This window comes from Camelina sativa, chromosome 3 (assembly GCF_000633955.1).
Source record: "Camelina sativa cultivar DH55 chromosome 3, Cs, whole genome shotgun sequence".
Lineage (NCBI taxonomy): Eukaryota > Viridiplantae > Streptophyta > Magnoliopsida > Brassicales > Brassicaceae > Camelina > Camelina sativa.
Genome location: NC_025687.1, coordinates 24,480,325 through 24,506,363, shown reverse-complemented (window position 1 = coordinate 24,506,363; position 26,039 = coordinate 24,480,325). Strand labels below are relative to the sequence as shown.

Below are 26,039 nucleotides of genomic sequence, written 5' to 3'. Positions count from 1 at the left end.
GAACAAGCCGCCACAACCGCAACAGCCGCAAACGCAACCGCCACTTTCCCCATCACAACCCAAACAAAAAAAAAACAGAACCAAAGAAAAAAAAAACAATTTCTTTCTCTCCCTCTCTGTGTGGCGCTTTTTTACTTACTCCAATAATAAACAAGAGTTCAGAAACAGCGAACAACAACGCCTATTAGAAAACCCTATACGAGTCTCTTCCACCAACATCTTCATCATCATCATCATCATCATCAACTACTACTTTTTTTTTTATTTAACTTTTTTTTTTCTCTCTTAGTCTTCTTTTTTTGTTCCGCCGCCTTTCTACCTTAGCTGTCACTGCTCCACCTGTAAACTAACCACCTCGATTTCGACGGTGCTTTCCCGCCAGTAAACTCCGGCGAAGGTTAAAAAAAACTCTCGAGTTTCTCAACGGCGGTGAAGTGACGATTAAATAAATACGAAGTGAGAGAGATTTATGGATTTCGGCAGAGACAAAAGCGGAAGGAGAGAGAGAAGAAGAGACTTGGAAAGCGAACTGTGATTATATATATTTATTTATATTATATATATATATATATAGCGTAATTACAACATACCCTCTCGTCTTTTTTAGATGTCGACGGTTTCGTTTTTTTTTTCTTTCTTTTCCCCAATTAATTTCCATTTAATTAAGAGAATTAGAGGAAACAAATTTATCTTTATCCTTTAATAATATTGCCGACAATTTAAAAGAAAAAAATGTGAGGAAAGAGAATTTGAAAGAAACATTTTTTACTACCGTATAGTAAATTTTTTAATAATATAAAACTTTAAAAAATCTGATACAAAAAATATTATTTGAAATGGGAGAATATGTTATAATTGTAGTTGTTAACTGACGCTTCTTTGTCAACCTAATTGTCTTTTTTTTTTTGGATGAAACAAAAAACAAAACAAAAACAACTTTTTTCCTCACTAATTTTGTTTCAAAAAATATACGAACATTCATATATAGAAAAAAGAGGAATTTGAAGTTTTTTTATAAACTAAACTATCAACGATGTTCTGTTCTCTATCTAAGGTCACCGAAAGTGAATAAACATTATACGACCGCATAAGAAAAATTAATTAGCATTTCAACCCTCTCGATTTCTATAATATTACCGTCGTGCCCAGTCTTCTCTCTCTCTCCCTCTTTTTACTTTAATGAATCACACTTTTAAGGTCAGTTACAAAATATTAGGGAGATTACGAAACGTTAACTCAATTACATTAAAATAACAATAAAATAAAGTAGTAGTAAAAAAGAGTAAACTTCGTTTGACCTTTGACCGGGTCGATTTAGTGAAGACTCTCGTTTGAATTAAATTATTTCAACGGCGTGCTGCTCTTTTTGCCGTTGGGGAGAGAATCTCTCACCAAATTATTAATAATTAGAAGCATTCTTAACCATCGATTAATTTTTTAATTTTTAATAAAAACGGTCCATGGAAATCAAATTATTGATAAATGACTCGTGGCTAAATCTTGTCCAATAAAAATAAACCCTCATGTATAGGGCTTGAATTGTAATATTCCACCTTCTTTTTGTGCCACTTTTTTTTTTTTTTAGTACCATCATGCCCTACATTTTAAGCCAACTTGGCAAATTTTATTTTCGCATTGGCATTATTATTTCCTGCCAGCCATTATTGCTATTTTTCGTCATTTATTTAACTTAATTTAGTTCACATAACAACAAAGTAAATGAAAAGCCGTTTTAGTTACAGTAGGGTTAAAAAAATTTAAGCATACAAACCGCTGGAGACATGTTTACGTATTTTTTTTTTTTTTTTTTACAAATTTGATTAAACTACTGTGTAAAACAAAATATTCCAGAATAATTGTAGTTTTTTTCAACAATGTAAATTTATGTACTTTGTAAATAGGTAGTTAAAAATGTTTGTATAATATATATTAAAGTGCAATAATTAAAATAGAAATTCGAATGTCCTTTTGGTTTATGAATGTGGCGAACAGCCGCATAAAAGCTGGCAATTTTAATTTTTACATTATAGTTATTTATATGCCATTTTCTTGTTTTTTTTAAGAAATGTTTTTATTGTTGGGAAATTAAAAAGAAACAAAAAAATCTACAAAGGTGAGGGACAAACAGCGTCAGAGCCCATGAAAACGCACGTTGCGATTTAAGAAGGAAAAAAAAAAGAGAGAAGAAGAAAGAAAAAAAAATTCGCTCTTCCCCAGTTTGACAGCTCACTGCCACTCAACAATAGGACCTACACGTTTCGTAATATTTACCATTTTGACCCCTCGTGTGTAGAGGTTCTCCGCGTTTTGGTTTCTCAGATTGTGGTCACGTGACTTGACACGTCACCTGCTTACCCTTCGCTGACGCTACGCTTTCTTCTTCTTCTTCTTTTTTCTCATTTCCGCCACCAAACTTTTTTTTTTTTCTTTTTCCCCCATCTAATTTAATTTCGCATTTATTAAGTTTATGTGATTACATTTATTATTTTACACTTTTTTGAATAATTTGATTTCATATATTTAATATTCAAACACCGTATAAACACGAATACGACTTATCTTGTCTGGATGTATATAAGTTCAAAACTAAGAAAAAAAAAAACAAGAAATATTTATAGTCCATTTCTTCATTTTAGACCCATCCATTTATCAGGCCCACCTATTTTTACTTACTGGGCTGGAAAATGCCCAAGCAATTTATCACGTTCAAATTCTGACACGTCATCAGTTACCACGTCATCGCCTACGATAGAACTGCTAAAGAGATGAGGTGAGTGAGTGAGAGAGGGAGAGAGACGGAGAATGGCTCGAGCTCTGCTGCTGCAACCGTACAGAGCTACGATACGAGCAGCTTCGTCTAGCGAAACGAAATACGACGGCGTTCCGGAGGTTAAGCTCTCTGATCCTACCCGGAACTATCGGGTATTGGTTTTGGGTGGAACGGGTCGGGTCGGCGGGTCTACTGCTACTGCTCTTTCTAAGCTATGTCCCAAGCAGCTTCAGATCGTCGTCGGTGGACGCAACAGGTTTGCGAGCAAATCAGAAGGAAAAAAAAAGTGTCGAATAAGTTGTAAAATTCATTGTATTGAGATAAGATACATATTTCTCTGTGCGCAGAGATAAAGGTGAAGCAATGGTGGCTAAGCTTGGAGAGAATTCTGAGTTTGCTCAAGTAGATATCAATGACACTAAGATGCTTGAGACTACTTTAAGAGGTTTGTTTCAATCAAAATTGGTTGTATATGTTTGAGTTCCAATTGGACAATTGGATGAGATTTTGGGATTGAATTTAGACAAGTTCAGGGTTTATCTGGGATTTTTTTATCTTTGGCATTTTGAAGTTTCTTATTTGAGTATTAAACCGTGAAATGTGGGAATCCAGACGTTGATCTTGTAGTCCATGCCGCTGGACCTTTTCAGCAAGCTCCTCGATGCACTGTTCTTGAAGCTGCCATAAAGACCAAGGTGAGGATAAGGTAATAAAATAACATTTTCTAATGTCACCAACCTTTACCTACTCTATTTGAAATGCATGAGAATTATACTCCTGCTTGGTTTGAGTTTAGGAAATGAGTCTTACAGAGATTTTTTTTTGGTTTATATTTGAAACGAAACAGACTGCATATGTCGATGTTTGTGACGACACAAGCTATGCTTTCCGTGCAAAATCTCTTCAGGCTGAGGCAATTGCGGCAAATATCCCTGCGTTAACAACAGCTGGAATATATCCAGGAGTTAGCAATGGTGTTATATCTCAACACATGTCCCTTTTAGCTTGATTTTGTTTTTACTGTTGCAATAATGTAACATGTTTAACTTTCTTATAGTCATGGCGGCAGAACTGGTCGCTGCAGCAATAAGCGAAGACAAAGGGAAGCCAGAGAAATTGAGGTTACACAACAAACTTTCTTATATGTTTCTCATCGTAATTCATAAGAATAAATAACTATAGTTTTCATATTGCAAAAATATTTTTCCATTGTATATACATCAGACTTTTTCGTTTCTCGCTCTGTCATGTCAGGTTTTCTTATTACACAGCAGGCACTGGCGGTGCAGGTCCTACAATATTAGCAACCAGTTTTCTACTTCTCGGTGAAGAAGTTACTGCATATAAACAAGGCAAGTGTTATAGGACTTCAAACTCCTAGAAATTAAAACATATTACTCTTTCTGAATTTTTCTCAGCCTTGTATTGTGGGGCTTTTGATCAGGAGAGAAGGTGAAACTAAGACCCTATAGTGGAGTGATGAACGTAGATTTTGGAAAAGGTATCCGGAAAAGAGACGTTTATCTTTTGTAAGTCACGCGCCTCCACATCAAAAGCTCCATTGACATCCCTGAAAAATATTTGCTTAGAACAGTAGTTGTTTTCAGGAATTTGCCAGAAGTTAGATCAACTCATGAAGTTCTTGGAGTTCCAACTGTCAGTGCTCGATTTGGCACAGCTCCTTTCTTCTGGAATTGGGGAATGGAGATCATGACAAAAGTCTTACCACCGGTATCATACTCGGACCTTACCTGAATCAATTTTTACATGATCGAGGATGATAATCACATCTCTTTCCTGTAATCAAATTGCAATGCTTGTCTTGTACGCTGCAGGAGGTCCTTAGAGACAAAGCCAAAGTCCAACAAATGGTAGAGCTGTTCGACCCTGTCGTTAGAGCCCTGGATGGCTTTGCTGGAGAGCGTGTCTCGATGAGGGTAAGTGAAAAACAGAGAATTTCAAAATAATTTGCAGCAGTTATTTTGGTTACTCGTTGTTACTTATGTTAACTCTTTGGGAAGGTTGATTTGGAGTGCTCGGATGGACGGACTACAGTTGGGTTATTCAGTCATAAATCACTATCTGTGTGAGTCTCCTTAACATCCTTATATTTGCATATATATATATATATATACGTATATGTAAAGTTATGTATGAGAATTAAAATATCTTAGGTTTATAGATCTGTTGGAGTTTCAACCGCGGCTTTTGTCCTAGCAATGCTTGAAGGAAGCACACAACCAGGGGTTTGGTTTCCAGAAGAGGTCTCTCTAGATTTGCTAAACGACCTCAAGGTTATTTTTGTTTACAATGAAAAATAATTTTCAAGTGTTGTTCTACAGCCTCAAGGGATTGCAGTAGAGGCAAGGGAGGTTCTTCTCAAACGTGCATCACAAGGAACATTCAATTTCATATTGAACAAGTGAGCCAATTTTGTTCTTCCTTTTTTGCAGATACCGATTCTTTATCTCCTCTTTTAATTTAATAATGTATTTTCGTGGGTTTCTTCTGATCTAAAGGCCACCATGGATGGTAGAAACCGTGCCGAAGGAGGTGGTTTTAGGGATTTACGTATGAGTTCAATCGAGGAAGAAGAAACATAGATGATCGCTGATACTTTACTTTGTAAACCTGTAAACCAAATTACTTCTGATATGTGTACTCGTACAGATATATATTTGCATCAGAAATATATAACAAAAAAAAACCCAACTAGGAGATGACAAAATCTTGGTGAAACAACCATATAAATCAATGAAGAGTATAATTTACAGGTGAAATGAAGAGTAAAGATCCAGCAAGCTCTTCTCTTGTACTATACGTTCAATAAAGTCCCAACATTTTTAGTTCCATCACATGACTCTGGTCAAGCTCAGGAACATTCTTGCAGTCGCGGTCTTCCACTATATATTCCTGATGTGATTGACACAAAAAGAGTGTTGTGTACCAGAAAGCAATTATCGATGATGTTCAAGGACAGAAAAGCTACAAGAAAGCTGACCTTTGTGAGTTCTTGTTTGGCAAGAACATGGTAATGCCGCTCGTTGATCCTTTGACCACATATAATGGCAATGAAGAACCCGTAAAGCAGTCCTACCAAGACAATGGCCAAAACTGCGACATGAAATAGACCATCATGTTCATTAACCCTCAGTCATTCAGCACAAAGATAGTTCTGGTCGACTCTAAGGTCTAGTGACCGAGTGATTATGTCCAAGAACCTATAGAAAACGAAAATAGTTGTACCAGCCAATGTGTAGAACCCATAAGGATGTTCCTCATAACCAAACATTTCTCGTAGTTCTTCACCGTAGAACTTGTATACTAGTAACCCCAAGAATGCTACAATCTGTTGATACAAGAAGCCTTTGTTATTAAATGCATTCACTAAGCATCACATGTAAACATCTAATCCAAATTCATACAAGGAATCTCCTTTTTCAGTTTTCAAATGCAATAAAAACCATGAATTTGGTCATGAACTGATATGGCAAATATAGCTATGGATTTGCATTCTCATGATTGAATCCTAGTATAATACAAGAGTGGGATGGATAAATATGGGAGTCAAGAAGACGGTAACGAAAATGTAAAAACAGTAAATTCTAACAAGGAAACAGGTGATGTACCATCTGGACAGAAATGAAGATGAAGGCATGATCTCTAGCAACCAGCAGCTGAAATCTCAATCTCAACCACCATCTATCAGCAGGCACATTGGCTCGGAGTTTAAAGAAGGCTCTACACTCTGTACAATGCGAAAATGCAAAACCTTCCTGAAACACATTGCACACCCAAAGTTTCAGCACACACCAAATTATAGAAACAAAACACATTTCATAAGCAAAGTAAAACCATTGATTCAAAACCTCATCTACCACCCCACCAAGAACAAATGTGGTTACAATAATTTACCTTGGTGGAACGCCAGTTATCGAGACAAGATCTGTGAACGTGCTTCTGAGTACCTTTACAATTACAGGGAGCAATCAGATCTTCCCCTGCAATCAACAAAAAGTATACTCATTTCTCTACAAACTCCAATTACTGTAATCATCCTCAGAGATCAGGGATTGCCTTTAGTTATTAATATACCTCCGACATCAAGGCAAATCCGACATTGCGGTTGATCTCCAGAAACGAGAAGAGTAGTTTCGTCGTCGTCATCACTCTCAGCTATCTCTGAAACTTGTCCTTCCTCCAAAACACGATCCCTTCTCTCAACTGCTACGATTTCGTCGGATGATGTTGTTGATTCGTCGAATAAAACATGTTCCTTCTTCCTATCATCATCATCAATCATCACTAAGCTCTAATTGCATCTCTTGAAGAACATACTACTAAAAGAGCTAGAAATGGCGAAACCTGTGAACACGAGAGCAATCAACAGACCATCAGAAAACTCGATCTAGGGTTTCGATAGAAATCACCCAAAAAAAAAAAAATCGAAACTTACACGAATTCAACCAATTCTCGAGAACTTGATCCCAAACCAAGCATTGTTTTTTTGCGAGTAAAGAAGAAGCTGCGGTGTAAACACTATGGCTTCGAAATGATTTTGTTAGTCTCCTCGATCCATCACTATATGTGTTGAATACAAACAGAGACGAAGAAGAAGAAGAAGAAGAAGAAGAAGAAGAAGATCTTTTTTGAGGTTTGAGAGCGAAGAAAGAAAGAAAGAAAGAAAGAAAGAAAGAAGATTGGGAATTGTCAAAAACGATGGCGATGAAAAGTCTTAAAAGGGTAAAACTGGAATTTTAAACAAACATGTGGAGGGCACGTGACACATCATCACTCGTTTGCCTTTGTGATCTCTGTGTTTCAGTTCATCATCGTCTTCATTGTTAACTTCGCAGACTCGTTTGGGTCAACACAACACAGATCAGAATCTGAGGTTTTTGTCCGAGAAGAAGAAGAAGAAGAAGAAGATGGCGGAGACTGTACATTCTCCGATCGTTACTTACGCATCGATGCTTTCGCTTCTCGCCTTCTGTCCACCTTTCGTCATTCTCCTGTAATGCTCTCTTACTTTATTCTCTCTAGTTCCTCAGATCAGACTCGCCACGCTTCTTCATCTCCTTAATTCATACCCTGAATTTGATTGCTCATATCTTTAAATCTTAGGAATCATTAGAACCTTCGATTGAGCAAAAGCGATGCACAGTGATTCTTTCTCGTAGAAAGTGTTGTTTTAATTCTTTTAGTACCCGTAGAGTCACATGCTGATACAGTTATGGACTTCGTTATCCAGATTAAGCAACATGCGTAGATTTGAAGCTACAAAGTCATATCTTATCTATTTGGGGAATTGTTAGTTATTATGATTTATTATTATTCTATTTGTATCTACTTCTCTGTTTTTGGAACTTAGTTTGCTACGTTATGATTATCTCAGAGACACAGACTTTCAGTTTCAGTGACTTTTTAAGTAATGGAGACTAGTTTCATTTTCGTGATGATGCTAGATGGTACACAATGGTTCATCAAGATGGTTCTGTTACTAAGACCTTTGGCTATTTTATGGAGAATGGAGTTCAAGGACTCATCACTATATGGCCAAAACCTACTATGATTGCTTGGAATATAATTTTCTGCTATGGAGCATTTGAAGCTGCTCTTCAGCTTCTTCTGCCTGGTAGGAGAGTTGAGGGTCCAATTTCTCCAGCCGGAAACAGACCAGTTTACAAGGTACTGAACTTGAGGTTACTTAAGTTCAATTAGCCTTGTGTGGTGGAAGTTGGTTCGGGTTAACAAGTGTACGGTTCTGTTCTTGCAGGCCAATGGTTTGGCTGCTTACTTTGTGACACTAGCCACCTATCTTGGTATTTGGTGGTAAGCAATGTTTAAATCTTTTTGATGACTTTGGTATGGATTAAGTTTAGAGACTTTATACTTACATTGCGTTATTCAGGTTTGGGATCTTCAACCCTGCAATTGTCTATGATCACTTGGGTGAAATTTTTTCGGCACTAATATTCGGAAGCCTCATATTTTGTGTCTTGTTGTACATAAAAGTAAGTGGTCTATGTAATGAATGGTGTGTTCCTTGTTTTTCTTACTCTCTACTATTGTAATATTTGACCTTTTATGTTTATAAAACTTGTTCTTTTTCTTGTACAGGGTCATGTTTCACCTTCATCAAGTGACTCTGGTTCATGTGGTAACCTAATTATCGACTTCTACTGGGTGAGTTATTTCTGCTGATCAGATTCTCATTCTTCTGAAATTACTCGTTGGGATTTATTTGAGGAACTCATGTCTAGCCAATATTAGCCATCTCCTCATAATCTTCTTGCCTATTTGCTCAACATTTGGAGGTCAAGCTTTACTAAAGTGCCATATTTAGTAGACCTGTAAACGTCAGTGTTCTTAGCTGTATTTGTTCATTTAATTGACTAAATACAAGGGAAATAGTTTTGTGTGAATATCGTCTTGAATGTCCATAGATGAAGAAGGACAAGAACAAAGTGTGCAGTAGGTTTAACTTATGATAACAATCTCAAGTTTAGATCCTTCTCTCACAATCTACTCTTTGTGTCCTGCTTATCATTAACATAACCTATATTTGTGGCATTCTTTTTTCTCACTGTATTCTTTGCGTTGTGCTTTGTAGGGCATGGAGTTGTACCCTCGAATTGGTAAGAACTTTGACATAAAGGTTTTTACTAATTGCAGATTCGGAATGATGTCTTGGGCAGTTCTTGCAGTCACGTACTGTATAAAACAGGTATGTTTTGAATAGTTTTTTTGTAAACAAATTAGTTCCACATTCTAACGACATAACCTGGTCAGAGAACTTCACCTTTTTCTAATTTGTGGTTCCTATGCTTACCTTAACCAGTATGAAATAAATGGGAAAGTATCTGACTCAATGCTGGTGAACACCATACTGATGCTGGTGTATGTCACAAAATTCTTCTGGTGGGAAGCTGGTTATTGGAACACCATGGACATTGCACATGACCGAGGTATGCATCTGGTATATGTATGAATTTATAATATCATCATCTTCGTCATAAAAGGTACAAGGAAAGAAAGCCAGTTGCAACAACTAGAGTTTCTTTACTATAAGTCCAGATGTACCTTATAGCAAATGCAGCAGCATTTTATCCAGATTCTTATTCCCAGCTTAAAATCACGGGAAGCTAACATTTCCCATGCTTTGTAATTTGTGATTTTCAGCTGGATTCTATATTTGCTGGGGTTGTCTAGTGTGGGTGCCTTCTGTGTACACCTCTCCAGGCATGTACCTTGTGAACCACCCTGTCGAACTTGGAACTCAGGTGCAAAAAGTTTTAACTTTTATAGCGGAATATAGAGAATGATATACGTGAGAAATAACTTTGATTGTTAATCGAATGCGATTCCTTTATGATACCACTTTCATAGGGTTAGGAAAACAAGAAAGGTTAAGGTAAATGTGGCAATCTCAAGTCTCACCGTTAATTCTTGGAATTGAATTACCATCTTTCATTACAGTAGAGACAGGAATTATAGTATATAGAATGTCTATTATATGCTTAAATCATTCCATGCTATGGCTCATGAATCTACATAGTTGTGAGAAATCAACCTTAGTAGTAGAATAGAGCTGTTTATGAAAACCCTATTGACCCTATACTCGTTGACACGTTCTTATTGCCTATCTCTGTCTCTAAGACTTCACCATATCTGTCTTTGGTTGCAGTTGGCAATATACATTCTCGTTGCAGGAATTCTTTGCATTTACATAAACTACGACTGTGATAGACAAAGGCAAGAGTTCAGAAGGACAAATGGGAAATGTTCAGTTTGGGGCAGAGCCCCGTCAAAGGTGTGATCATAATAAAGCCCCAACTAGCTCAGTGAACTTAGCTTTATTCCTTTTCAATGTATATAAATATCTCTTGGCCTCTCGGTTTGTTGCAGATTGTGGCGTCATATACGACAACATCTGGTGAAACTAAAACTAGTCTTCTCTTAACCTCTGGATGGTAAGATTATTCTACTGTAACAACAACTTCCGTATTTAACTATTATTACACTGTAACAACAACTAATAAGACGTTGTTCATCACCAATGGCTTTGACTGTGCAGGTGGGGATTGGCGCGTCATTTCCATTATGTTCCTGAGATCTTAAGTGCTTTCTTCTGGACTGTACCAGCTCTCTTCGATAACGTAAAATCCTTCTCCATCTATTTGCTATATTATATGCGCTCTTCTTGCAAGTGAGACACAATTAACACAGAAAACATCTTTGTTTCAAACCAGTTCTTGGCTTACTTCTACGTCATATTCCTCACCATTCTTCTCTTCGATCGAGCTAAGAGAGACGATGACAGATGCCGATCAAAGTAAGCAAAAAAATCTGAATGATTTATTTACACATCATCTTCGATCTTTGCTTTGATTTGCTGACCATATTTCTGGTTTCTTTTTTTTTTGTTTTGTTTTGGTCAAAAGGTATGGGAAATATTGGAAGCTGTATTGTGAGAAAGTCAAATACAGGATCATTCCAGGAATTTATTGATTGTAACGAAGTCTGCTCTTTTTTTTTTTTCAGCAAAGAAGTCTGCTCTCTTTTTTCGAACGTTGGTATCATCAAAAGACCAAAAGCAGCAAATTGATGTGTTAGACATTCTTTTGCTGATTTGTATGCTAGGTTTTAAAATCTCTCTTTCTAGTTTTACGCCTATAAATTTCTCTAGATTAATTAAACTTACCCTGTCGTTTTAATTTTATACTACTGCTTTTTTTCATGCATCAAATAAGTTAAATCAACATCTTTTCTTTTTTTGGACAAACATTTGCTTTCATTCCATTAAAGAAGAGAACAAATACAGAACAAGGAGGATTATGAGAATCCATTGTTTAAAACAAGCTTGAAATAGGCATTCCCCAATGCCAAAACAACAAAGGTGCAAAGATAAACAAGGTAGATAGGTTAATCGACAATTGATTCTTGAGAGCTTTGAGCCAAACGCTATGAAGCATATTGATACATCTGAGGTCAAAGATTATCGATACTTCTTCCATGATGGATGAAGAGATTGCCACTGTCATAATAACATGACGAAGTAGCGTTGAGTAAGGGGGCAAAGCTGTGATTCTCGCCGGCGTGAGAAGAGCTACACAATGTAGAGCTTTGACAAGGGTTCGAGCAGGGATGGAGATGCTCTGATGCTTGAGGTGGTTTGCTAGTTTCGCCGAGGCATGAGATCTGGACTGGGACAAACCATAGCCATAAACAATGCTCGGACAAATTGGAGTCCGGAACCATAAGGTTCATAAATCAAAGCCTTAAGGGATACTTTTACCATGGTTTTCAGAAGATGGAAACTCCTCCATAGCAACAACAGTGAATTACTTCTCTGATGGGTTCCATAGGGATCGTAATCTTGACCACACCGTCGACTAGGTTTTAACTTCGACAATTGAGATATGAGACCGTACCTGGGCTTAAAGGGATTTGGAACTGAGGCACGCCTAATGGGCTTAAGAAGTTGGAGCCTTAATGGGCCAAAAGCTGACTTAGGGTCCACCAAAGGAAACCCTAATCGAACTTTGGCTATCCACGGAGAGAGACTAAGGCCGCTGACCGGAACGGGTTGAAAGGTTTGCCTTGAACATGGGCTCATCGGAAGTAAAGGATGCATCAATAGTTCGAGATGAGGTTGGTCCGATGTTGAGGCGGAGAGGCAAGAAGACTTACTCATTCCATATTGTTTAGCAGTTGCCCCAGAAGAAGATCGCCTTGCGCCGTCGACGTCTCCCTGAGCATGGCGCATCTATTGGTCCAAGAGGGATGCCTCCTGCCAGTAACGAAGCCCAGGGTGAGGGTTCTTCACGGGTGAAGTGAAGTACAGATCGAGAAAATTTCAGATCCGAAAGGGGATCCGATTTTTGTAACTCGCTGACTTGCAGATGCTTCTGTTTTGGTGCTGCGGATAAAGGTTGAGAGAGGGAGTTCACCGGAAAACGCCTCTGTCCTTTGATTGATAAACAGCCGTTGGGATATACAAGGTTCAAAAGAGTTTGGAAAGCTTGAAAAAAGGGGAAAAAATTAGGGAAAACATAAACAGAAAGAGAATAAGAGCAGAATCTTGAAGTAGAAGGGAGTGACGGTTAAGTTTTCCCGACGCCGGCGAGCCGAAGCTCCACCAGCGCCGAGAGAGTTAAATGCAATAGTTTCCTCGATAAAAGGAGAGAGTTAATAAGAAAAGTATAGTTAAATCAACATCTAATTCATCATATATATATGCCAATTCAACTTAAAGCAGTCCCTCATGCCACCGACTATAATTTTGAGTATTAGTTGCGATTACATTTGACCGAGAGATGGAACGTAAGATTTATATTATAGTGGTACCGAGTTCGATGAGAGTTGAATCTTATAAAATACATGGAATGATGGGACTTAAACCCTACTATAAAATAAACGAAGCATCTCAAATTTGCAATCACAAAACACATCTCACCGACTATCCTGTTATCAAGTTGACTGCATTTATTTAGGTTTGATCGGTAGTCGGTACTATGCATGATGTTAGAATCTACGATTCTACTATTGATACAGTTTCACAAAATTGTAATTTTATGGTTGGATATATCATACGAGATCTTACAAGCTCTTTCAATCTTTTTTTCTATAATCACAAAACAAAAAAAAGTCATCAATTCTCTAATGTGTAGTCAAAATCAAGTTGAATTTTTCCTGTTTGTGAAGCAGATTTTTCTCATTTTATACTATTTTAATCTCATTCTTTTCTATAGAATCTCTCTGGTCAATGGTCTTCTAGTTTAATGTTTTCTCAACACACACATACAGTAAAAAACAAAGAGAGAGAGAAAGGACAGAAGAAGACAAAAACGTAGGCATTAAAAAGGAAGAAAAGGACAAAGAGAAAAGTAATGAAAAGACAATGAACATTTAAAGAAGACAGACAAATCCCACACCCAATCCTCAAGCCTCATCTCAAAATATATATTTTTTATTAATTTTTTTCCGAACAAAACAACAAAAACAAAAGAGATGGTTTTTGGGTTATGTTTTGTCTTTGTTAGGGCGTGTTTGGACGTTTCCGCCTTCTCAGAATCAATATTTTTACTAAAACAGCTTTTTCTTTTGCCTTTAAACAAAATTTCACGTTATAAATATAGTCATGATTCCAAATCCACCTCATGTCATGACAAAAACCCATAAAAGGGGAGGTTCCAATCTCGAATACAGACATATATGTTGTATTCTTGTATGTATATATTTATAAGATGATTCCAAAATGTATAATGACAATTGAACTTCTTCTTCCCCCATAAGTAATAATACTTTTTCCTTTTCTTTTTGGTAGTTTCTCTATATCAAGACAATTTAAGCTAATTTCAAGAAATTTCTAGGTGATACTTCCCCCTATAATATTGATGACTCTAATGGTTTACAAATGGTGAAAAAAATCTAACAAACAATGCAAAAATTAGCGAATGAATAAAAACAAATTTGCCTAGAATTAAACAAATAAAAATATGTATATGAACTGATTAAAGATAAGTATTATATAATGTAACAGTAATTAAAAATAATTCTAATGAATCATACCAATTTATTTCAGATATAATCAATCGGATCAATATGAGAAGAATGAAATGCAACATATAGTTAGTCCTCATTCAAGTCGTTTGTTGATGTTAATACCACTTTAATGGCTGTAAACCGCACTCATTTTTTTTTTGTTCAAATGGCTGTGTAAACGCACTCAGAATTAAATAAAAAACATATTCTTATGTGAATATATACATGTTAGTACACAGAAATATAGTTAAAACGGTGGGATTGAAAATGTGATAACCTTTTTATAATTCCTTAACACAAAGGAAAGAGAGAGAGAGAGAGAGAGAGAGAGAGAGAGAGAGGGAGAAGGTGGTGGTAGAGTAGAGGAGATGTGAAAGAGGAAAAAAGACAAAGACAAAGAGGAAGAAGACAAAACCAACTATCACGCATTGTCTGGTACGTACAGCCAAAAGGAACAATGCCTCCTCTGTTTTAGTGTTTTCTTTTTTTCTTTAATTTTTTTCCCACAAACAAAAAAATAACAAGAACAATTCACACACACGCTAACACTCACAAGATAACCACCAGAGACTTATGATAGATAGATAGATAACAAGATAGAGAGAAGAAGAGAACAACCCCCTTCCTTCCTATTTTTAAACCAAACAAAAAAATAAAACATTTTTCCTCGAAATTCTTGTGAATTTTGTTCTTTCCATTGATGCAATCAATATCCAGTAAGTTTACTCTTTGTGTTATCTTCTTTGATCATTTGCTACTTCTTGTTATCAAATTCAGACAGTTTTAGTTCAGCTCTCTGTGTCTGTGTCTGTGTCTGTATTTAAGAAAGAAAATTAAAAAAAAATCCCAAGATTAAAAGGTTTAAAGTTGTGTACTTTCTGGNGTTTTAGTGTTTTCTTTCTTCCTTTCTTTCTTTCTTTAATTTTTTTTTTTTTCCCACAAACAAAAAAAAACAAGAACAATTCACACACACGCTAACACTCTCACAAGATAACCACCAGAGACTTAGATAGATAACAAGATAGAGAGATAGAGAGAAGAATAGAACAACCCCCTTCCTTCCTATTTTTAAAGCAAACAAAAAAAATAAAACATTTTTCTTCGAAATTCTTGTGAATTTTGTTCTTTCCATTGATGCAAGTAAGTTTACTCTTTGTGTTATCAAATTCAGACAGTTTTAGTTCAGCTCTCTGTGTCTGTGTCTGTGTCTGTATTTATAAAAGAAAGAAAAAAAAAATCCCAAGATTTAAAAGGTTTAAAGTTGTGTACTTTCTGCAAACCCTAGTCAAGAGTTCCTCTCTGTTCTTTAACCTTTTTTCTTTTTGTTAAACTGCAGATTCTCTGGATCTTTAAAGAAACTTGGAATCTTGGGTTTGCTTCTTCTCTTCGTGAGTCTCTCAAAGTTCTATTTTTTCCCTAAAAAGGATTAAAACTTTGTTGTTGTTGTTGCTTTTGGCCTTCAATGGTGGCTATGCTTCAAGAAGATAATGGAACATCCTCTGTAGCTTCATCACCACTTCAGGTCTTCTCAACTATGTCACTCAACAGACCGACTCTCCTCGCTTCTTCTTCACCGTTTCATTGTCTCAAAGACCTCAAGCCAGAGGAGCGTGGCCTCTACTTAATCCACCTCTTGCTAACTTGCGCCAACCACGTGGCCTCTGGTAGCCTCCAAAACGCTAACGCAGCGCTCGAGCAGCTCTCTCACCTCGCTTCTCCTGACGGCGACACGATGCAGCGAATCGCTGCTTATTTCACCGAAGCTCTCGCTAACAGAATCCTCAAGTCGTGGCCTGGTCTCTACAAGGCTCTTCACGCAACTCAGACAAGGACCAACAATGTCTCTGAGGAGATTCATGTTAGGAGACTCTTCTTTGACATGTTCCCCATACTCAAAGTCTCTTACTTGCTCACTAATCGGGCTATACTCGAGGCTATGGAAGGGGAGAAGATGGTTCATGTGATTGATCTCGATGCTTCTGAGCCTGCTCAGTGGCTTGCTTTGATTCAAGCTTTCAACTCTAGGCCTGAAGGTCCACCGCATTTGAGAATCACTGGTGTTCATCACCAGAAGGAAGTGCTTGATCAAATGGCTCATAGACTCATTGAGGAAGCAGAGAAACTTGATATCCCGTTTCAGTTTAATCCTGTTGTGAGTAGATTAGACTGCTTAAACGTAGAACAGTTGCGGGTTAAAACAGGAGAGGCCTTAGCCGTTAGCTCGGTTCTTCAATTGCATACCTTCTTGGCCTCGGATGATGATCTCATGAGAAAGAACTGCGCTGTACGGTTTCAGAACAACCCTAGTGGAATTGACTTGCAGAGAGTTCTAATGATGAGCCATGGCTCTGCAGCTGAGGCACCTGAGAACGAGATGAGCAACAACAATGGGTATAGCCCGAGCGGTGACTCGGCCTCATCTTTGCCTCTACATAGTTCAGGAAGGACTGATAGCTTCCTCAATGCAATGTGGGGTTTATCCCCAAAGGTCATGGTGGTCACTGAGCAAGACTCAGACCACAACGGCTCCACACTAATGGAGAGGCTACTAGAATCACTCTACACCTACGCAGCATTGTTTGATTGCTTGGAAACAAAAGTTCCAAGAACATCTCAAGATAGGATCAAAGTGGAGAAGATGCTCTTTGGGGAGGAGATCAAGAACATCATAGCCTGTGAGGGTTCTGAGAGAAGAGAAAGACACGAGAAGCTTGAAAAATGGAGCCAGAGGATTGATTTGGCTGGTTTTGGAAACGTTCCTCTTAGCTATTATGCAATGTTGCAGGCTAGGAGATTGCTTCAAGGTTGCGGTTTTGATGGATATAGGATTAAAGAAGAGAGCGGGTGTGCAGTGATTTGCTGGCAAGATCGACCTCTTTACTCGGTATCAGCTTGGAGATGCAGGAAGTGAAAGAACATGAATGAATGATATGTACACTTTGTGTTCTCTTTTGTTTATGAGCAGAGTCCCCTTCTTTTGTATACATAGGGACACAATCGTAGTTGTTTTGTGATTGCGACTTTCTGTCTCCTTATGCTATTTTAGCAAATGCTTATATTGCCTCTGCATATAATGCCTTTTGAATTTTCAGCAGTGTATTTGTTTGTTGGTTCATTTTGGTTTGATACCAAACCAAATCCCTGTTGAGGTGAGGATAACTAAATTTCAGTTTCTTAACTGTCGTGTCAACCAGTCAACATCAATCCTCTGGTGAAAATCAGAAACACAACAAAAAAAGACAGTCACATTCAAAGGGCAACATAATGTTCATGACTTTCACAAAACTCGAACTTCTTGCAGACACCAAAATTTAGCTTAAGCAGATGATCTTGTCATGTATGTATGTAAAATGACTAACTTGTTGTATACTGTATATATTTAGTTTACAATAAGGGCATGCAATCTCCAAAGAGAGTTTGATGTATATACTACGAAAAGAAGACAAGTTATTTACATATTTCCTCGCTTTCAATCTGTGTACCAGAAGAACACCAAAAATGCAGCTCATGATCAAAATTCTGGAAGAAGAGAAAAACGGCTACACCATGAACAGATACTTGAGATCATCTACTGTTAATCGAGTTGCAGAGCTTCCGCCATGATCTTCACCAAAGGCAGAGGCAACCATTTTCCTTTTATCTTCCTGATGATAAATAGAAATCACAGAACCAGAAATGAGAAACTGATGGGGGGAAACAAGTATCAACTAAAAGGAAATATATATAGATCTTAGAGCATACCTGTAGAGCCAAGATTCTATCCTCGACAGTATCTTTGATTGTCATACGAGTTACAGTTACTGGTCGAGTTTGTCCAATACGATGTGCTCGATCAATAGCTTGATCTTCAGTAGTTGGATTCCACCAAAGATCCAGAAGAATGACATGACATGCAGCAATCATATTCAGCCCAAGATTTCCAGCTTTTAAAGACATTATCATCACTTTTACCTGTTTAGGAAATCTTGCACTGTTTAGAGAGTTTCAGGATAAAAAGAGGGACATATACCGCTAAGAAAATAGAGTAGGAGAAAATAATTTCAGATAAAAGTTTTGAAGATGTGCATACGACTTACATCTGGATCGTTGCTGAACTCTTTCACAGCTCTGTCTCTGGCAATTAGACTCATTGTACCATCTAGTCTTCTAAATTCTATACTATATTCAACTAGAGACAGCTCGACCAAGTCAAGCATACCAGTCCACTGAGAAAATATAATCGTTTTTATTGGTCCTTGGTTAGAAGGAGTTGAGTGCAGACTCGTTTTTTCTACAATGGTGACATCATCATCGTCATATGGCTGCGAGGAAGAAGACATTCGACCATTCTGTGCTGAGTTTGGACTGCCTTGGTTAGAAAGCGACTGTAGAATATCTAAGACAGCTTTGATTTTTGATGAACTAAACTCGCTGTTCTGGATAACTGCTTTTTCAAGACCTCTATCCTGTGAAGAACTACAACCCAAATCATCAGCAATGCAACTTCTAAGGGTGGATTCAGAGAAAACAACATCATGTGCAAGCTGTTCTCGGCATCTAGGCGCAGGGCACGTGTTCTCATCCGCTGTGATATAGTCTGATACACATTGATAGCAGAATATATGGCCACACAAAGTAACAACAGGGTCTTCTGGTGGATCCTGCAAAGAGACAAGACGAAATGAATGGGTAAACAAAATCAGAACCAGTAGCTTAAGGACTAGATTGTGGCAAAACCTGAAGAGATTCTACTTATATCCCTAAATTATTATGCACTTACATGGCAGCGACAGCAGATGGGAGATGATTCTACGCGACTGAGCAGGCGAACTCGAGCCTCCTTAGGAAGTCTTTTAACAGCTGCTTCTGATACTTTTCCAACAGAATCTGAGTTATATCCTTTAACAAGTTGGGGGTGGTCACAAGCTTGGCGTAGTCGCAAAAGCATGAGAAGTATGTTTGCATAGTTTTGATTCAAAGTTCCTGCAGCAGCATATGCCTGCAGAGAAAAAATATTGTTTTACAGACTTGACAGGAATCACTGCAAAAACATTTTCTTCAATGTAAACTCCTCCATAACCACAAAGTAATATTTTTATCATATCGAGCTGCTAGTTACAGCTATAAACCAAGGATGAACTGATAAAGAGCACCTTGAACTGTGAACGTGAATCAGATTCAAGCTTGTTGTAGAAAGACCGCTCCTCTACCGAAAAGTCCACCTTGCTCAAATTAATTGTCTTTGGTGGTAGATTAATTATAGGCTGGCCATCAAGCAATGTTCCTAGATCGCAGATCAGAAGATGATTATCAGAAACCCGGACACAGCTTTGTTAGGAGATAATATGAGTAACATGAAAAATCTATCATCTAAAAGCATAAGATCAGGGCAAAATGAAATGGAAAAATGCACAACCTGAATACTATAACTGGACTTAACTTTAGGACTATCATTAGAATGGCACACAACTAATCTCATTATAAATAATCTAAGAAATAGGCAGAAAAATCTCATTACATAGAACACTGTTGTCAAGTCCTGTCCATCGCCAATCCAACCACTTTATAGGAATAGTGAGATAGTCAAAGTACCTTTAGTACGGCGCAGCATAATAGCCCTTAGAACAGCTTGAAGCTTCTTGTAACCTTGAAGGGAATTTTTGGAAATTGGACCCTTAATTGTGTGGCAGAATGACTTGTATACGGCGTATGGGTCATATCTTAGAAATCTGAAATAGCTGTATAAATCATCAATTGTATTTTGTATCGGTGTTCCAGACAAACACCATCTCCTTTTGGCTCGAAGACCGCAACATGCTCTTGCCACTTGGGTTCTATGATTCTTAATCGTTTGAGCTTCATCTAGTACAACTCGAAACCACCCAACTCTTGCCAGAGTACCAGAGTCAGGGTCAGACAAAGAATCATCAGCATTTTTCTTACCTTTTTTCTTACTCTTCTTAGTAGAACCCTCTGCAATTTTCCGTTTCTTATTGACAGAGAAGCCAGAAGCGAGACCGTACTTTTCGGCATTTTTTTCATCGTTCTCATCATCATCCACCAGGGGTTGCTTTGGAACTTCATTTGAAACAATAGCGTAAGTTGTCATTACCACATCATACTTAGCTAGTTCAACAGGATCTTTGGTCCTGTTACCGCCGTGGTATATTAAAACAGAAAGTTTGGCTTCATCATTAACCTTCTCATCAAGTTCTCTTGCCCACTGCCGCACAACACTTGCTGGACAAACAATTAAAGTGCCAGCAGCTGGTCTGTTCCTGATAAATTTCTGTGTTGAAGTACTTGCTTCTTCAACCTTGGCTTTCCTTATGCCTGACCTACCATTCGCACCACTATCATTTGAAGCCTTAGACTCTGGTTTCTCTAATGGATTTTCTGACTCATCATCAGCATCCAGATCCAATGGTTCAGCCTCTTGATTACTTGATATCTTGGACTTTAACTTTGCCTCGTGCATTTGCCTTAGGATAAGAGCAATAGTCGAGACTGTCTTACCAAGGCCCTGCACAATAGACCAAATAGACTTTGAGAGAAACCTTGTAAATCATAGATAGTTTAGCGGAAAAGAATTCCGGTTAACAGTAACCTGATCATCAGCTAATATCCCTCCCCGACAGTGCAAACTACAAGTTTCCTTCTGAAACATCCATGCCAATGCAATTTTCTGAGAAACAACAGAGTTTAGTACACAAGGCAATTCTGACAGATACTGCAAGATGAACCAAAACATGAATACCTGATGCCTCATAAGGGGAACTGAAAGAAGACCGGCAGGTAAATCAACCTCAGACTTGGGTTGATTCAGTTCCTGCAGAAAATACATACTTGATTATCACAATTTTAGGCACTTATCACAAAATCTCATATCGTCGCCAATTTTTTTTATATATATTTTTTTTAATATCTTATACCACGGCAATTTTGCGAAAAAACCATACTCTCGATATGGAAATTATAACCTTGATGCAACAGTGTGAAATAAGAGATAAATGCAACAAAAGTAACACAGTTCCTATTCCTTGTCGTCTCTCAAAAAGAAAAGAAAACAACACTTCCACACACGGTCAAAACATAGAGATTCAGCATGTTACTCGGTCTCAAGCATCATTGAGAAATTGAGACATCCGAACCTAAAAAACCTATTATTCATCTTTGACATATAACAAACAGGAAGGAACGAGCCTATTGCAGTCATTCAATGGTCGTTAGTACCACTGTCATAATAGTTTATATACTAAAGTTTAAAAACGCACAGCTGGTGAAAGAAAGAAAGAAAGAAAGAAGTGTGTTGTTCACAGAATAAAAACACAAAAGGAAAACAAAGATGGGAATCACACGAGTAGAAAGTTGAGATAAGGATGACTACCTGTAGTGCAGCCTGATAGATCAGCCTCTCATCATTTTCCGAATTCCTATCTTCACCCATGCCATTCCTATGCATTGGTTCACTAAAACCATTAACATGTGAAGGAGGCACAGGTGTTCCATGAGCCATAGATGAAGGTAGGATCCGAGTGCCATTAGTCACACGAACTATGCCTAGCTCATCATGTGCTCCACTATAACGATCACCAATGCTACTCTTGTTGCCTGATGTAGACACAGATGGGCTACTATAATGCCCACGAAAGTGACTCGCATTCCCGTGAATTGTACCATTGTCAGGTCTAGGAGGAAATGGAAGTCGATTAATGGCTGGTGGATGTGTCCTTTTAAGAGCTTCAAAACCATTGCGTGAAGCAGGATCAGTAAGTCCCACTTTCGTGTGACCATTTGCACTGGAAGAACTCCCACCAAGAAAGTGCGGTCTCAGCGTAGAGGGATCCCTTCGATGAGATCCTGCTTGGTTAAACACAGCACCAAGATCAACAACTCCATAAAAGCTACCCAAACAAACCTCACAATAACAACAACAACAACAAACTAATTAAATAGGTCAGAATTGTAACCTTCAGTAGACGGTGGGGGAAGACGAGGCCTTGTTCTAGTTTCTTGTATCTCGACGTCACTATCTGAACTGATATCAATAGCCAAATCCATCGGAAGACCTCCTTCGACTCTCTCAGAAGAACCAAGCGGTCAAGTTCTTACTTAACCAGCCTGAAATACGCAACGCAAGAGAGTAATGTAATCCTCTAAAAATGTATAAACTTTAGAAAGCGCTTTGTTAATCTAATCACGAAAGGGCAAATCCGCAATACCCAAAATAGTAAAGAGCTTCCAGATAGGATCAAACAAAGAAAAGATACATACTTTGATGCCGAGCCTCACTTGCATATTGGAAAGTAATTTGCTAAATCGAAATAAACAAAACAATCATAATCACCCAACCAAAAAGGTTTCAACTTTCAAGTGGGCGGTGGCTTTTTGCGTAATGTTTGATGATTTGGCATCAATTTCGAATGGAAGATCACCAAAAAGCTCCAATTGAAGATAATTTCAGAAACCCAACAAAAAGCAATCAGGACAGAACACAACAACAACATGCAATGGGCGGGACAATATTAATCAAAAACCAAAAATTTCGATAAAGGGGAACCCTAAGAACGCGAGAAAAGGTGAAAATTGGGGAGGCGTGAATCAGTGAGTACCAAGCAAAATTGAGTGTGAAGCCAAATTATAGTGTTGGGGGTTTTCTCCAGTTGACCAAATAAAGAAAGAATGAATGAGAGAGAGAGAGAGATGCCCACAACGCCGCCGTTTTGGAGCGGAGATGAAAATGAAGATACAGAGAGAGTACTGTAGATGATAGATTCCCTCTGATCAATTTAAAAAAAAAAACGTGGAAAAAATCTCAACAAATCAATAAATAGAAAAAAACCAGAATCAGTCAAACTCAAACATCATCAACACGCCTCGGCCCAAACCTCTCACGCCGATAATAGTTCAACTTCATGTCGTTTAATACAGTATATTTCACTTTCTTTCTTCGGGAAAAAACACTCGTCTTTTATTAGTAGATAGATAGATTGATGTTTTAAGATAGATTTTTATTATAGACTAGATTAGATTAGGACCCGTCTGATGTACGAGTTTATAGTTTTTAAAATAAAATAAAATTTAATAAAGAATATAAAGTAAATATTTTAAGTAAGTAAAAACTATCTATAAAAATAAATAGATATATTGAAGTGTTCAATGTAAATATCTTGTTTAAAAGGTGCGACTCTCCGGCTGGACTATTAATCACATTTTTTTTTGAATGGCCTCACTCGTTGGAAGTTTAGGATTTATCTCTAACTTCGGTCTCATCATAGGGTTTTCTCTATGAGTCGGTGTACTCAAATTTGGATTTTGTTTTCTAGAGGGATGTCTCTCAACAGGATGATCCTGATCAACTTCTTCAATTACCATGATTTTTATGGACAATCTGGAAGGCCATAAAAAAAAAATTAAGATTTAGAGATCGAGACGAATGATATAATTGCTCGGGCTTTGAGCGATAAATTAGCCTGGAAAGAGGCGCTATCTTTTACGGCGGTCATATGGGCTCCATCTCCGTCCTCGAATGTCCATGTTTCTTCACCTTGTTGTCAAATTGATGGTTCTTGGAAAGCAATCATGATTGGGCTGGTGGTATTGCGTTGGTGAGGAGCGAACCTTGTTGTTGGGGGCCAAGTGTCTAAGACGGAGCCCATCTCCCCTGCATTCAGAGTTAGAAACGTTGTTGTGGGCCATGGAGCAGATACGTGCTGAATTAATCACTATGGTGCATTCCCCTGAATATTGGCCATCCTTCTTCAACTTGCTCGATGAGTTTAATTCACTGGAGTTTTTTTCACAATTCTCCATCTCTTGGATCCCGAATGCGACAAATTTGAAGGCGGATTGTCTTTCCCGTGCTTCGCATTCTCTTATCTCTGAAGTTTCTTTTGTAAACCCCTTTCCTCTGGCTTGGGAAACTAACCGAAGAAATTTCTTTTATTTTATTGTTTGGTTGGAAAATAAATAGATACACTTTTAGTTAAAGAAAATAGTTGTAGATGAGTTCAAAAATATTAAAATTTAATTTAATTTAACAAAGAATATATATTTAATTCTTTTTGTAAGTAAAAACAATGTATAAAAGTAAAGATATAAGCTTTTAGTTATAGAAAATAGCTGTGTTTTTTTTTTGCTAAAATACACTAATGTATATCCATTTACAAATCTACTGTCTATATTAACACTAAAAGTTTATTTGTACACACAAATATATTTTACTGTTAAAATATACTCTTTAGTCTTAACTACTACCAACAAATTGTCTTTATGAACACATTAAATAACCTGTTAAATTTCTCTTCACTTTAACATTTTTATAGTTATAAAAGCGCATACGTTAATCTTACATACTCCTTTCATATATATTACAATAGTAGTCTTTTGAATAAATTATTTGATTGGTGAAAAAATATGAGACGATCTATTTTTGTTTTTTTACTTCAAAAATCTTTTTCTTTGTGTAAAGGTAAGTATTTACGTTTTTTAGAAACAGTAATTAATTATATAATTTTCACAATCATTTCTTATCTTATATAAAAAGTAATATTTTTTTGTAATATAGCAACTAAAAATTAAAGTAAGTATAAAATATTATAACTTTGTATTTTATGGTATATATAAATCATTTTTTTATCTTATATAAAAATAATATTTTTCTTGTAATATAGCAACTAAAAATTAAAGTAAGTAAAAATATTATAATTTTGAATTTTATGGTATATATATATATATAAATTTATCTTATAATTAGATTTTAAATCAAATTATGTTTTATTTTATCTATTTACTATTATATAAAACCTTTTTAGATTAGGTTTAGAATTTTTATATTTTTATTTTTTAAAATTTTAATAATGAATTGACATGTGTCAACATCTGAATGATATAATTGACATGTGTCACGATCTTGTTAATGAGTAATTTTGTCATCAAGGTTTATATAATAAGATTGATGTTTTAAGATATATTTTTATTTTTTAAAAATTGATTTTATATATTGAAAAACTAAAATAATTTTTTCCGGGAATGACGGTAGCTGTTTTAGGTGAGGAAACTATTGACACGACAAACAAACCTGGGGTGGTGTCTACATCACATTCGGTTATGGACAAGGGTCGTAAGTCAAAACCTTCTTTGGCTTTTAAAGGGATCTCTTCTAAAAAGATGAACGTGTATTTGCGATCAACACCAAGGAAGCAACATGCACCTAAGACTAATGAACTGTTTGGTGAGGGCTATAACCTGAAGAACTAGGAAACGGAGAAGGGAGCAGCTGGTGGGTTGAAGCCACCTAAACCAATGGTTGATAAATAAAGATTTTAAACTGGAATTATAAAAGGTTTGGTCATAAAGCAACAATCGATAATTTTTGGGATCTTTGGAAAAAACATCAGTCGGACTTTTTTTGTTTTTTTCGAAAACTAAATAGTTTTATTTTTTATTTTTTGGAGAATTTTATTGAGTCACTTTCGGTATAAAAATTTAAAAAACGCTTGAGCTTATTGTTTATAGTTTCGGTTTAGCTTTATTTTATAATAATAATAATTTTTTGGTTTCTATTTTACATGAGTCAAATCGTTTGATTGATATTGAGGTTCTTTATAAAGGAAAACAATTATTTTTAACTTTTGTGTATGATGACCCGGTTCCAGAAAACGTGATCAAGTGTGGGATACTTAATAAGAATTGGTACTACTAGGACCTATCAATGGTTTCTTATCGGAGATTATATTGAATT

At 36.8% G+C, this 26,039-nt stretch overlaps 6 protein-coding genes across 11 annotated transcripts in view; 3 read left to right on the top strand and 3 right to left on the bottom strand.

Annotated features, from left to right (window-relative positions):
* LOC104779275 (hexokinase-3-like) overlaps nt 1–53 on the bottom strand; it is a 3,717-nt gene extending 3,664 nt beyond the window's left edge. Inside the window, exon 1 of the mRNA XM_019240864.1 lies at nt 18–53. Within this exon, the coding sequence (XP_019096409.1) occupies nt 18–53 (36 nt within the window). The remainder of the gene's footprint in view (nt 1–17) is intronic.
* On the top strand, nt 2,750–5,482 carry LOC104777975. Of its 2 annotated transcripts, XM_010502309.1 has the most exons (13): nt 2,750–3,026; nt 3,118–3,215; nt 3,383–3,465; nt 3,618–3,744; nt 3,828–3,891; nt 4,025–4,122; nt 4,215–4,299; nt 4,378–4,501; nt 4,606–4,707; nt 4,792–4,856; nt 4,953–5,034; nt 5,113–5,192; nt 5,290–5,482. In XM_010502309.1, exons 1-13 carry the CDS (start codon nt 2,803–2,805, stop codon nt 5,345–5,347), a joined length of 1,290 nt encoding a protein of 429 aa, XP_010500611.1. In that variant the 5' UTR covers nt 2,750–2,802; the 3' UTR covers nt 5,348–5,482. The 2 variants fall into 2 exon arrangements, with proteins under 2 accessions (XP_010500611.1, XP_010500613.1); XM_010502311.1 differs by lacking the exon at nt 5,290–5,482 and having other exon boundaries at nt 4,945–5,034.
* Nucleotides 5,388–7,462, bottom strand: LOC104777976 (E3 ubiquitin-protein ligase MARCH2). The gene is made up of 7 exons (XM_010502312.2): nt 7,227–7,462; nt 6,866–7,135; nt 6,686–6,771; nt 6,400–6,546; nt 6,017–6,119; nt 5,772–5,884; nt 5,388–5,683 (listed from the first exon to the last, which is right to left on the bottom strand). The coding sequence occupies exons 2-7, from the start codon at nt 7,071–7,073 to the stop codon at nt 5,594–5,596; spliced, it is 747 nt and encodes a 248-aa protein (XP_010500614.1). The 5' UTR covers nt 7,074–7,135; nt 7,227–7,462; the 3' UTR covers nt 5,388–5,593.
* Nucleotides 7,585–11,536, top strand: LOC104777974 (7-dehydrocholesterol reductase-like). The gene is made up of 13 exons (XM_010502308.2): nt 7,585–7,784; nt 8,236–8,458; nt 8,547–8,602; nt 8,682–8,784; nt 8,891–8,956; nt 9,384–9,497; nt 9,612–9,738; nt 9,953–10,053; nt 10,458–10,583; nt 10,679–10,743; nt 10,848–10,929; nt 11,023–11,105; nt 11,215–11,536. Exons 1-13 carry the CDS (start codon nt 7,699–7,701, stop codon nt 11,279–11,281), a joined length of 1,299 nt encoding a protein of 432 aa, XP_010500610.1. The 5' UTR covers nt 7,585–7,698; the 3' UTR covers nt 11,282–11,536.
* LOC104777972 (scarecrow-like protein 3) lies at nt 14,593–17,404 on the top strand. Of its 3 annotated transcripts, none has more exons than XM_010502305.2 (2): nt 14,593–14,752; nt 15,654–17,404. In XM_010502305.2, the coding sequence occupies exon 2, from the start codon at nt 15,780–15,782 to the stop codon at nt 17,226–17,228; it is 1,449 nt and encodes a 482-aa protein (XP_010500607.1). In that variant the 5' UTR covers nt 14,593–14,752; nt 15,654–15,779; the 3' UTR covers nt 17,229–17,404. The 3 variants fall into 3 exon arrangements, with proteins under 3 accessions (XP_010500607.1, XP_010500605.1, XP_010500606.1); XM_010502303.2 differs by lacking the exon at nt 14,593–14,752 and adding an exon at nt 14,775–15,033; XM_010502304.2 differs by lacking the exon at nt 14,593–14,752 and adding an exon at nt 15,240–15,457.
* Nucleotides 17,628–23,233, bottom strand: LOC104777971 (helicase-like transcription factor CHR28). Of its 3 annotated transcripts, none has more exons than XM_010502301.2 (11): nt 22,909–23,233; nt 22,267–22,417; nt 21,684–22,156; nt 21,054–21,125; nt 20,904–20,981; nt 19,889–20,819; nt 19,450–19,580; nt 19,077–19,295; nt 18,394–18,957; nt 18,059–18,268; nt 17,628–17,961 (listed from the first exon to the last, which is right to left on the bottom strand). In XM_010502301.2, the coding sequence occupies exons 2-11, from the start codon at nt 22,355–22,357 to the stop codon at nt 17,857–17,859; spliced, it is 2,874 nt and encodes a 957-aa protein (XP_010500603.1). In that variant the 5' UTR covers nt 22,358–22,417; nt 22,909–23,233; the 3' UTR covers nt 17,628–17,856. The 3 variants fall into 3 exon arrangements, with proteins under 3 accessions (XP_010500603.1, XP_010500604.1, XP_010500602.1); XM_010502302.2 differs by having other exon boundaries at nt 22,519–23,206; XM_010502300.2 differs by having other exon boundaries at nt 22,571–23,206.

What these genes read in the sequence shown, in the direction of transcription:
- LOC104777974 (XM_010502308.2), top strand. Translation starts at nt 7,699, where the DNA reads ATGGCGGAGACTGTACATTCTCCGATCGTTACTTACGCATCGATGCTT. An exon ending in CCACCTTTCGTCATTCTCCT is followed by an intron (nt 7,785 to 8,235) that starts GTAATGCTCTCT and finishes TGATGATGCTAG; the next exon opens with ATGGTACACAATGGTTCATC. An exon ending in TACCAGCTCTCTTCGATAAC is followed by an intron (nt 10,930 to 11,022) that starts GTAAAATCCTTC and finishes GTTTCAAACCAG; the next exon opens with TTCTTGGCTTACTTCTACGT.
- LOC104777975 (XM_010502309.1), top strand. Translation starts at nt 2,803, where the DNA reads ATGGCTCGAGCTCTGCTGCTGCAACCGTACAGAGCTACGATACGAGCA. An exon ending in GGGAAGCCAGAGAAATTGAG is followed by an intron (nt 3,892 to 4,024) that starts GTTACACAACAA and finishes CTGTCATGTCAG; the next exon opens with GTTTTCTTATTACACAGCAG. An exon ending in GGGTTTGGTTTCCAGAAGAG is followed by an intron (nt 5,035 to 5,112) that starts GTCTCTCTAGAT and finishes GTTGTTCTACAG; the next exon opens with CCTCAAGGGATTGCAGTAGA.
- LOC104777972 (XM_010502305.2), top strand. Translation starts at nt 15,780, where the DNA reads ATGGTGGCTATGCTTCAAGAAGATAATGGAACATCCTCTGTAGCTTCA.
- LOC104777971 (XM_010502301.2), bottom strand. Translation starts at nt 22,357, where the DNA reads ATGGATTTGGCTATTGATATCAGTTCAGATAGTGACGTCGAGATACAA. An exon ending in TCTATCAGGCTGCACTACAG is followed by an intron (nt 21,126 to 21,683) that starts GTAGTCATCCTT and finishes TATTTTCTGCAG; the next exon opens with GAACTGAATCAACCCAAGTC. An exon ending in TTCCCCTTATGAGGCATCAG is followed by an intron (nt 20,982 to 21,053) that starts GTATTCATGTTT and finishes GTTGTTTCTCAG; the next exon opens with AAAATTGCATTGGCATGGAT.
- LOC104777976 (XM_010502312.2), bottom strand. Translation starts at nt 7,073, where the DNA reads ATGATTGATGATGATGATAGGAAGAAGGAACATGTTTTATTCGACGAA. An exon ending in TCTTCATTTCTGTCCAGATG is followed by an intron (nt 6,120 to 6,399) that starts GTACATCACCTG and finishes TTGTATCAACAG; the next exon opens with ATTGTAGCATTCTTGGGGTT. An exon ending in TGGGTTCTACACATTGGCTG is followed by an intron (nt 5,885 to 6,016) that starts GTACAACTATTT and finishes TTCATGTCGCAG; the next exon opens with TTTTGGCCATTGTCTTGGTA.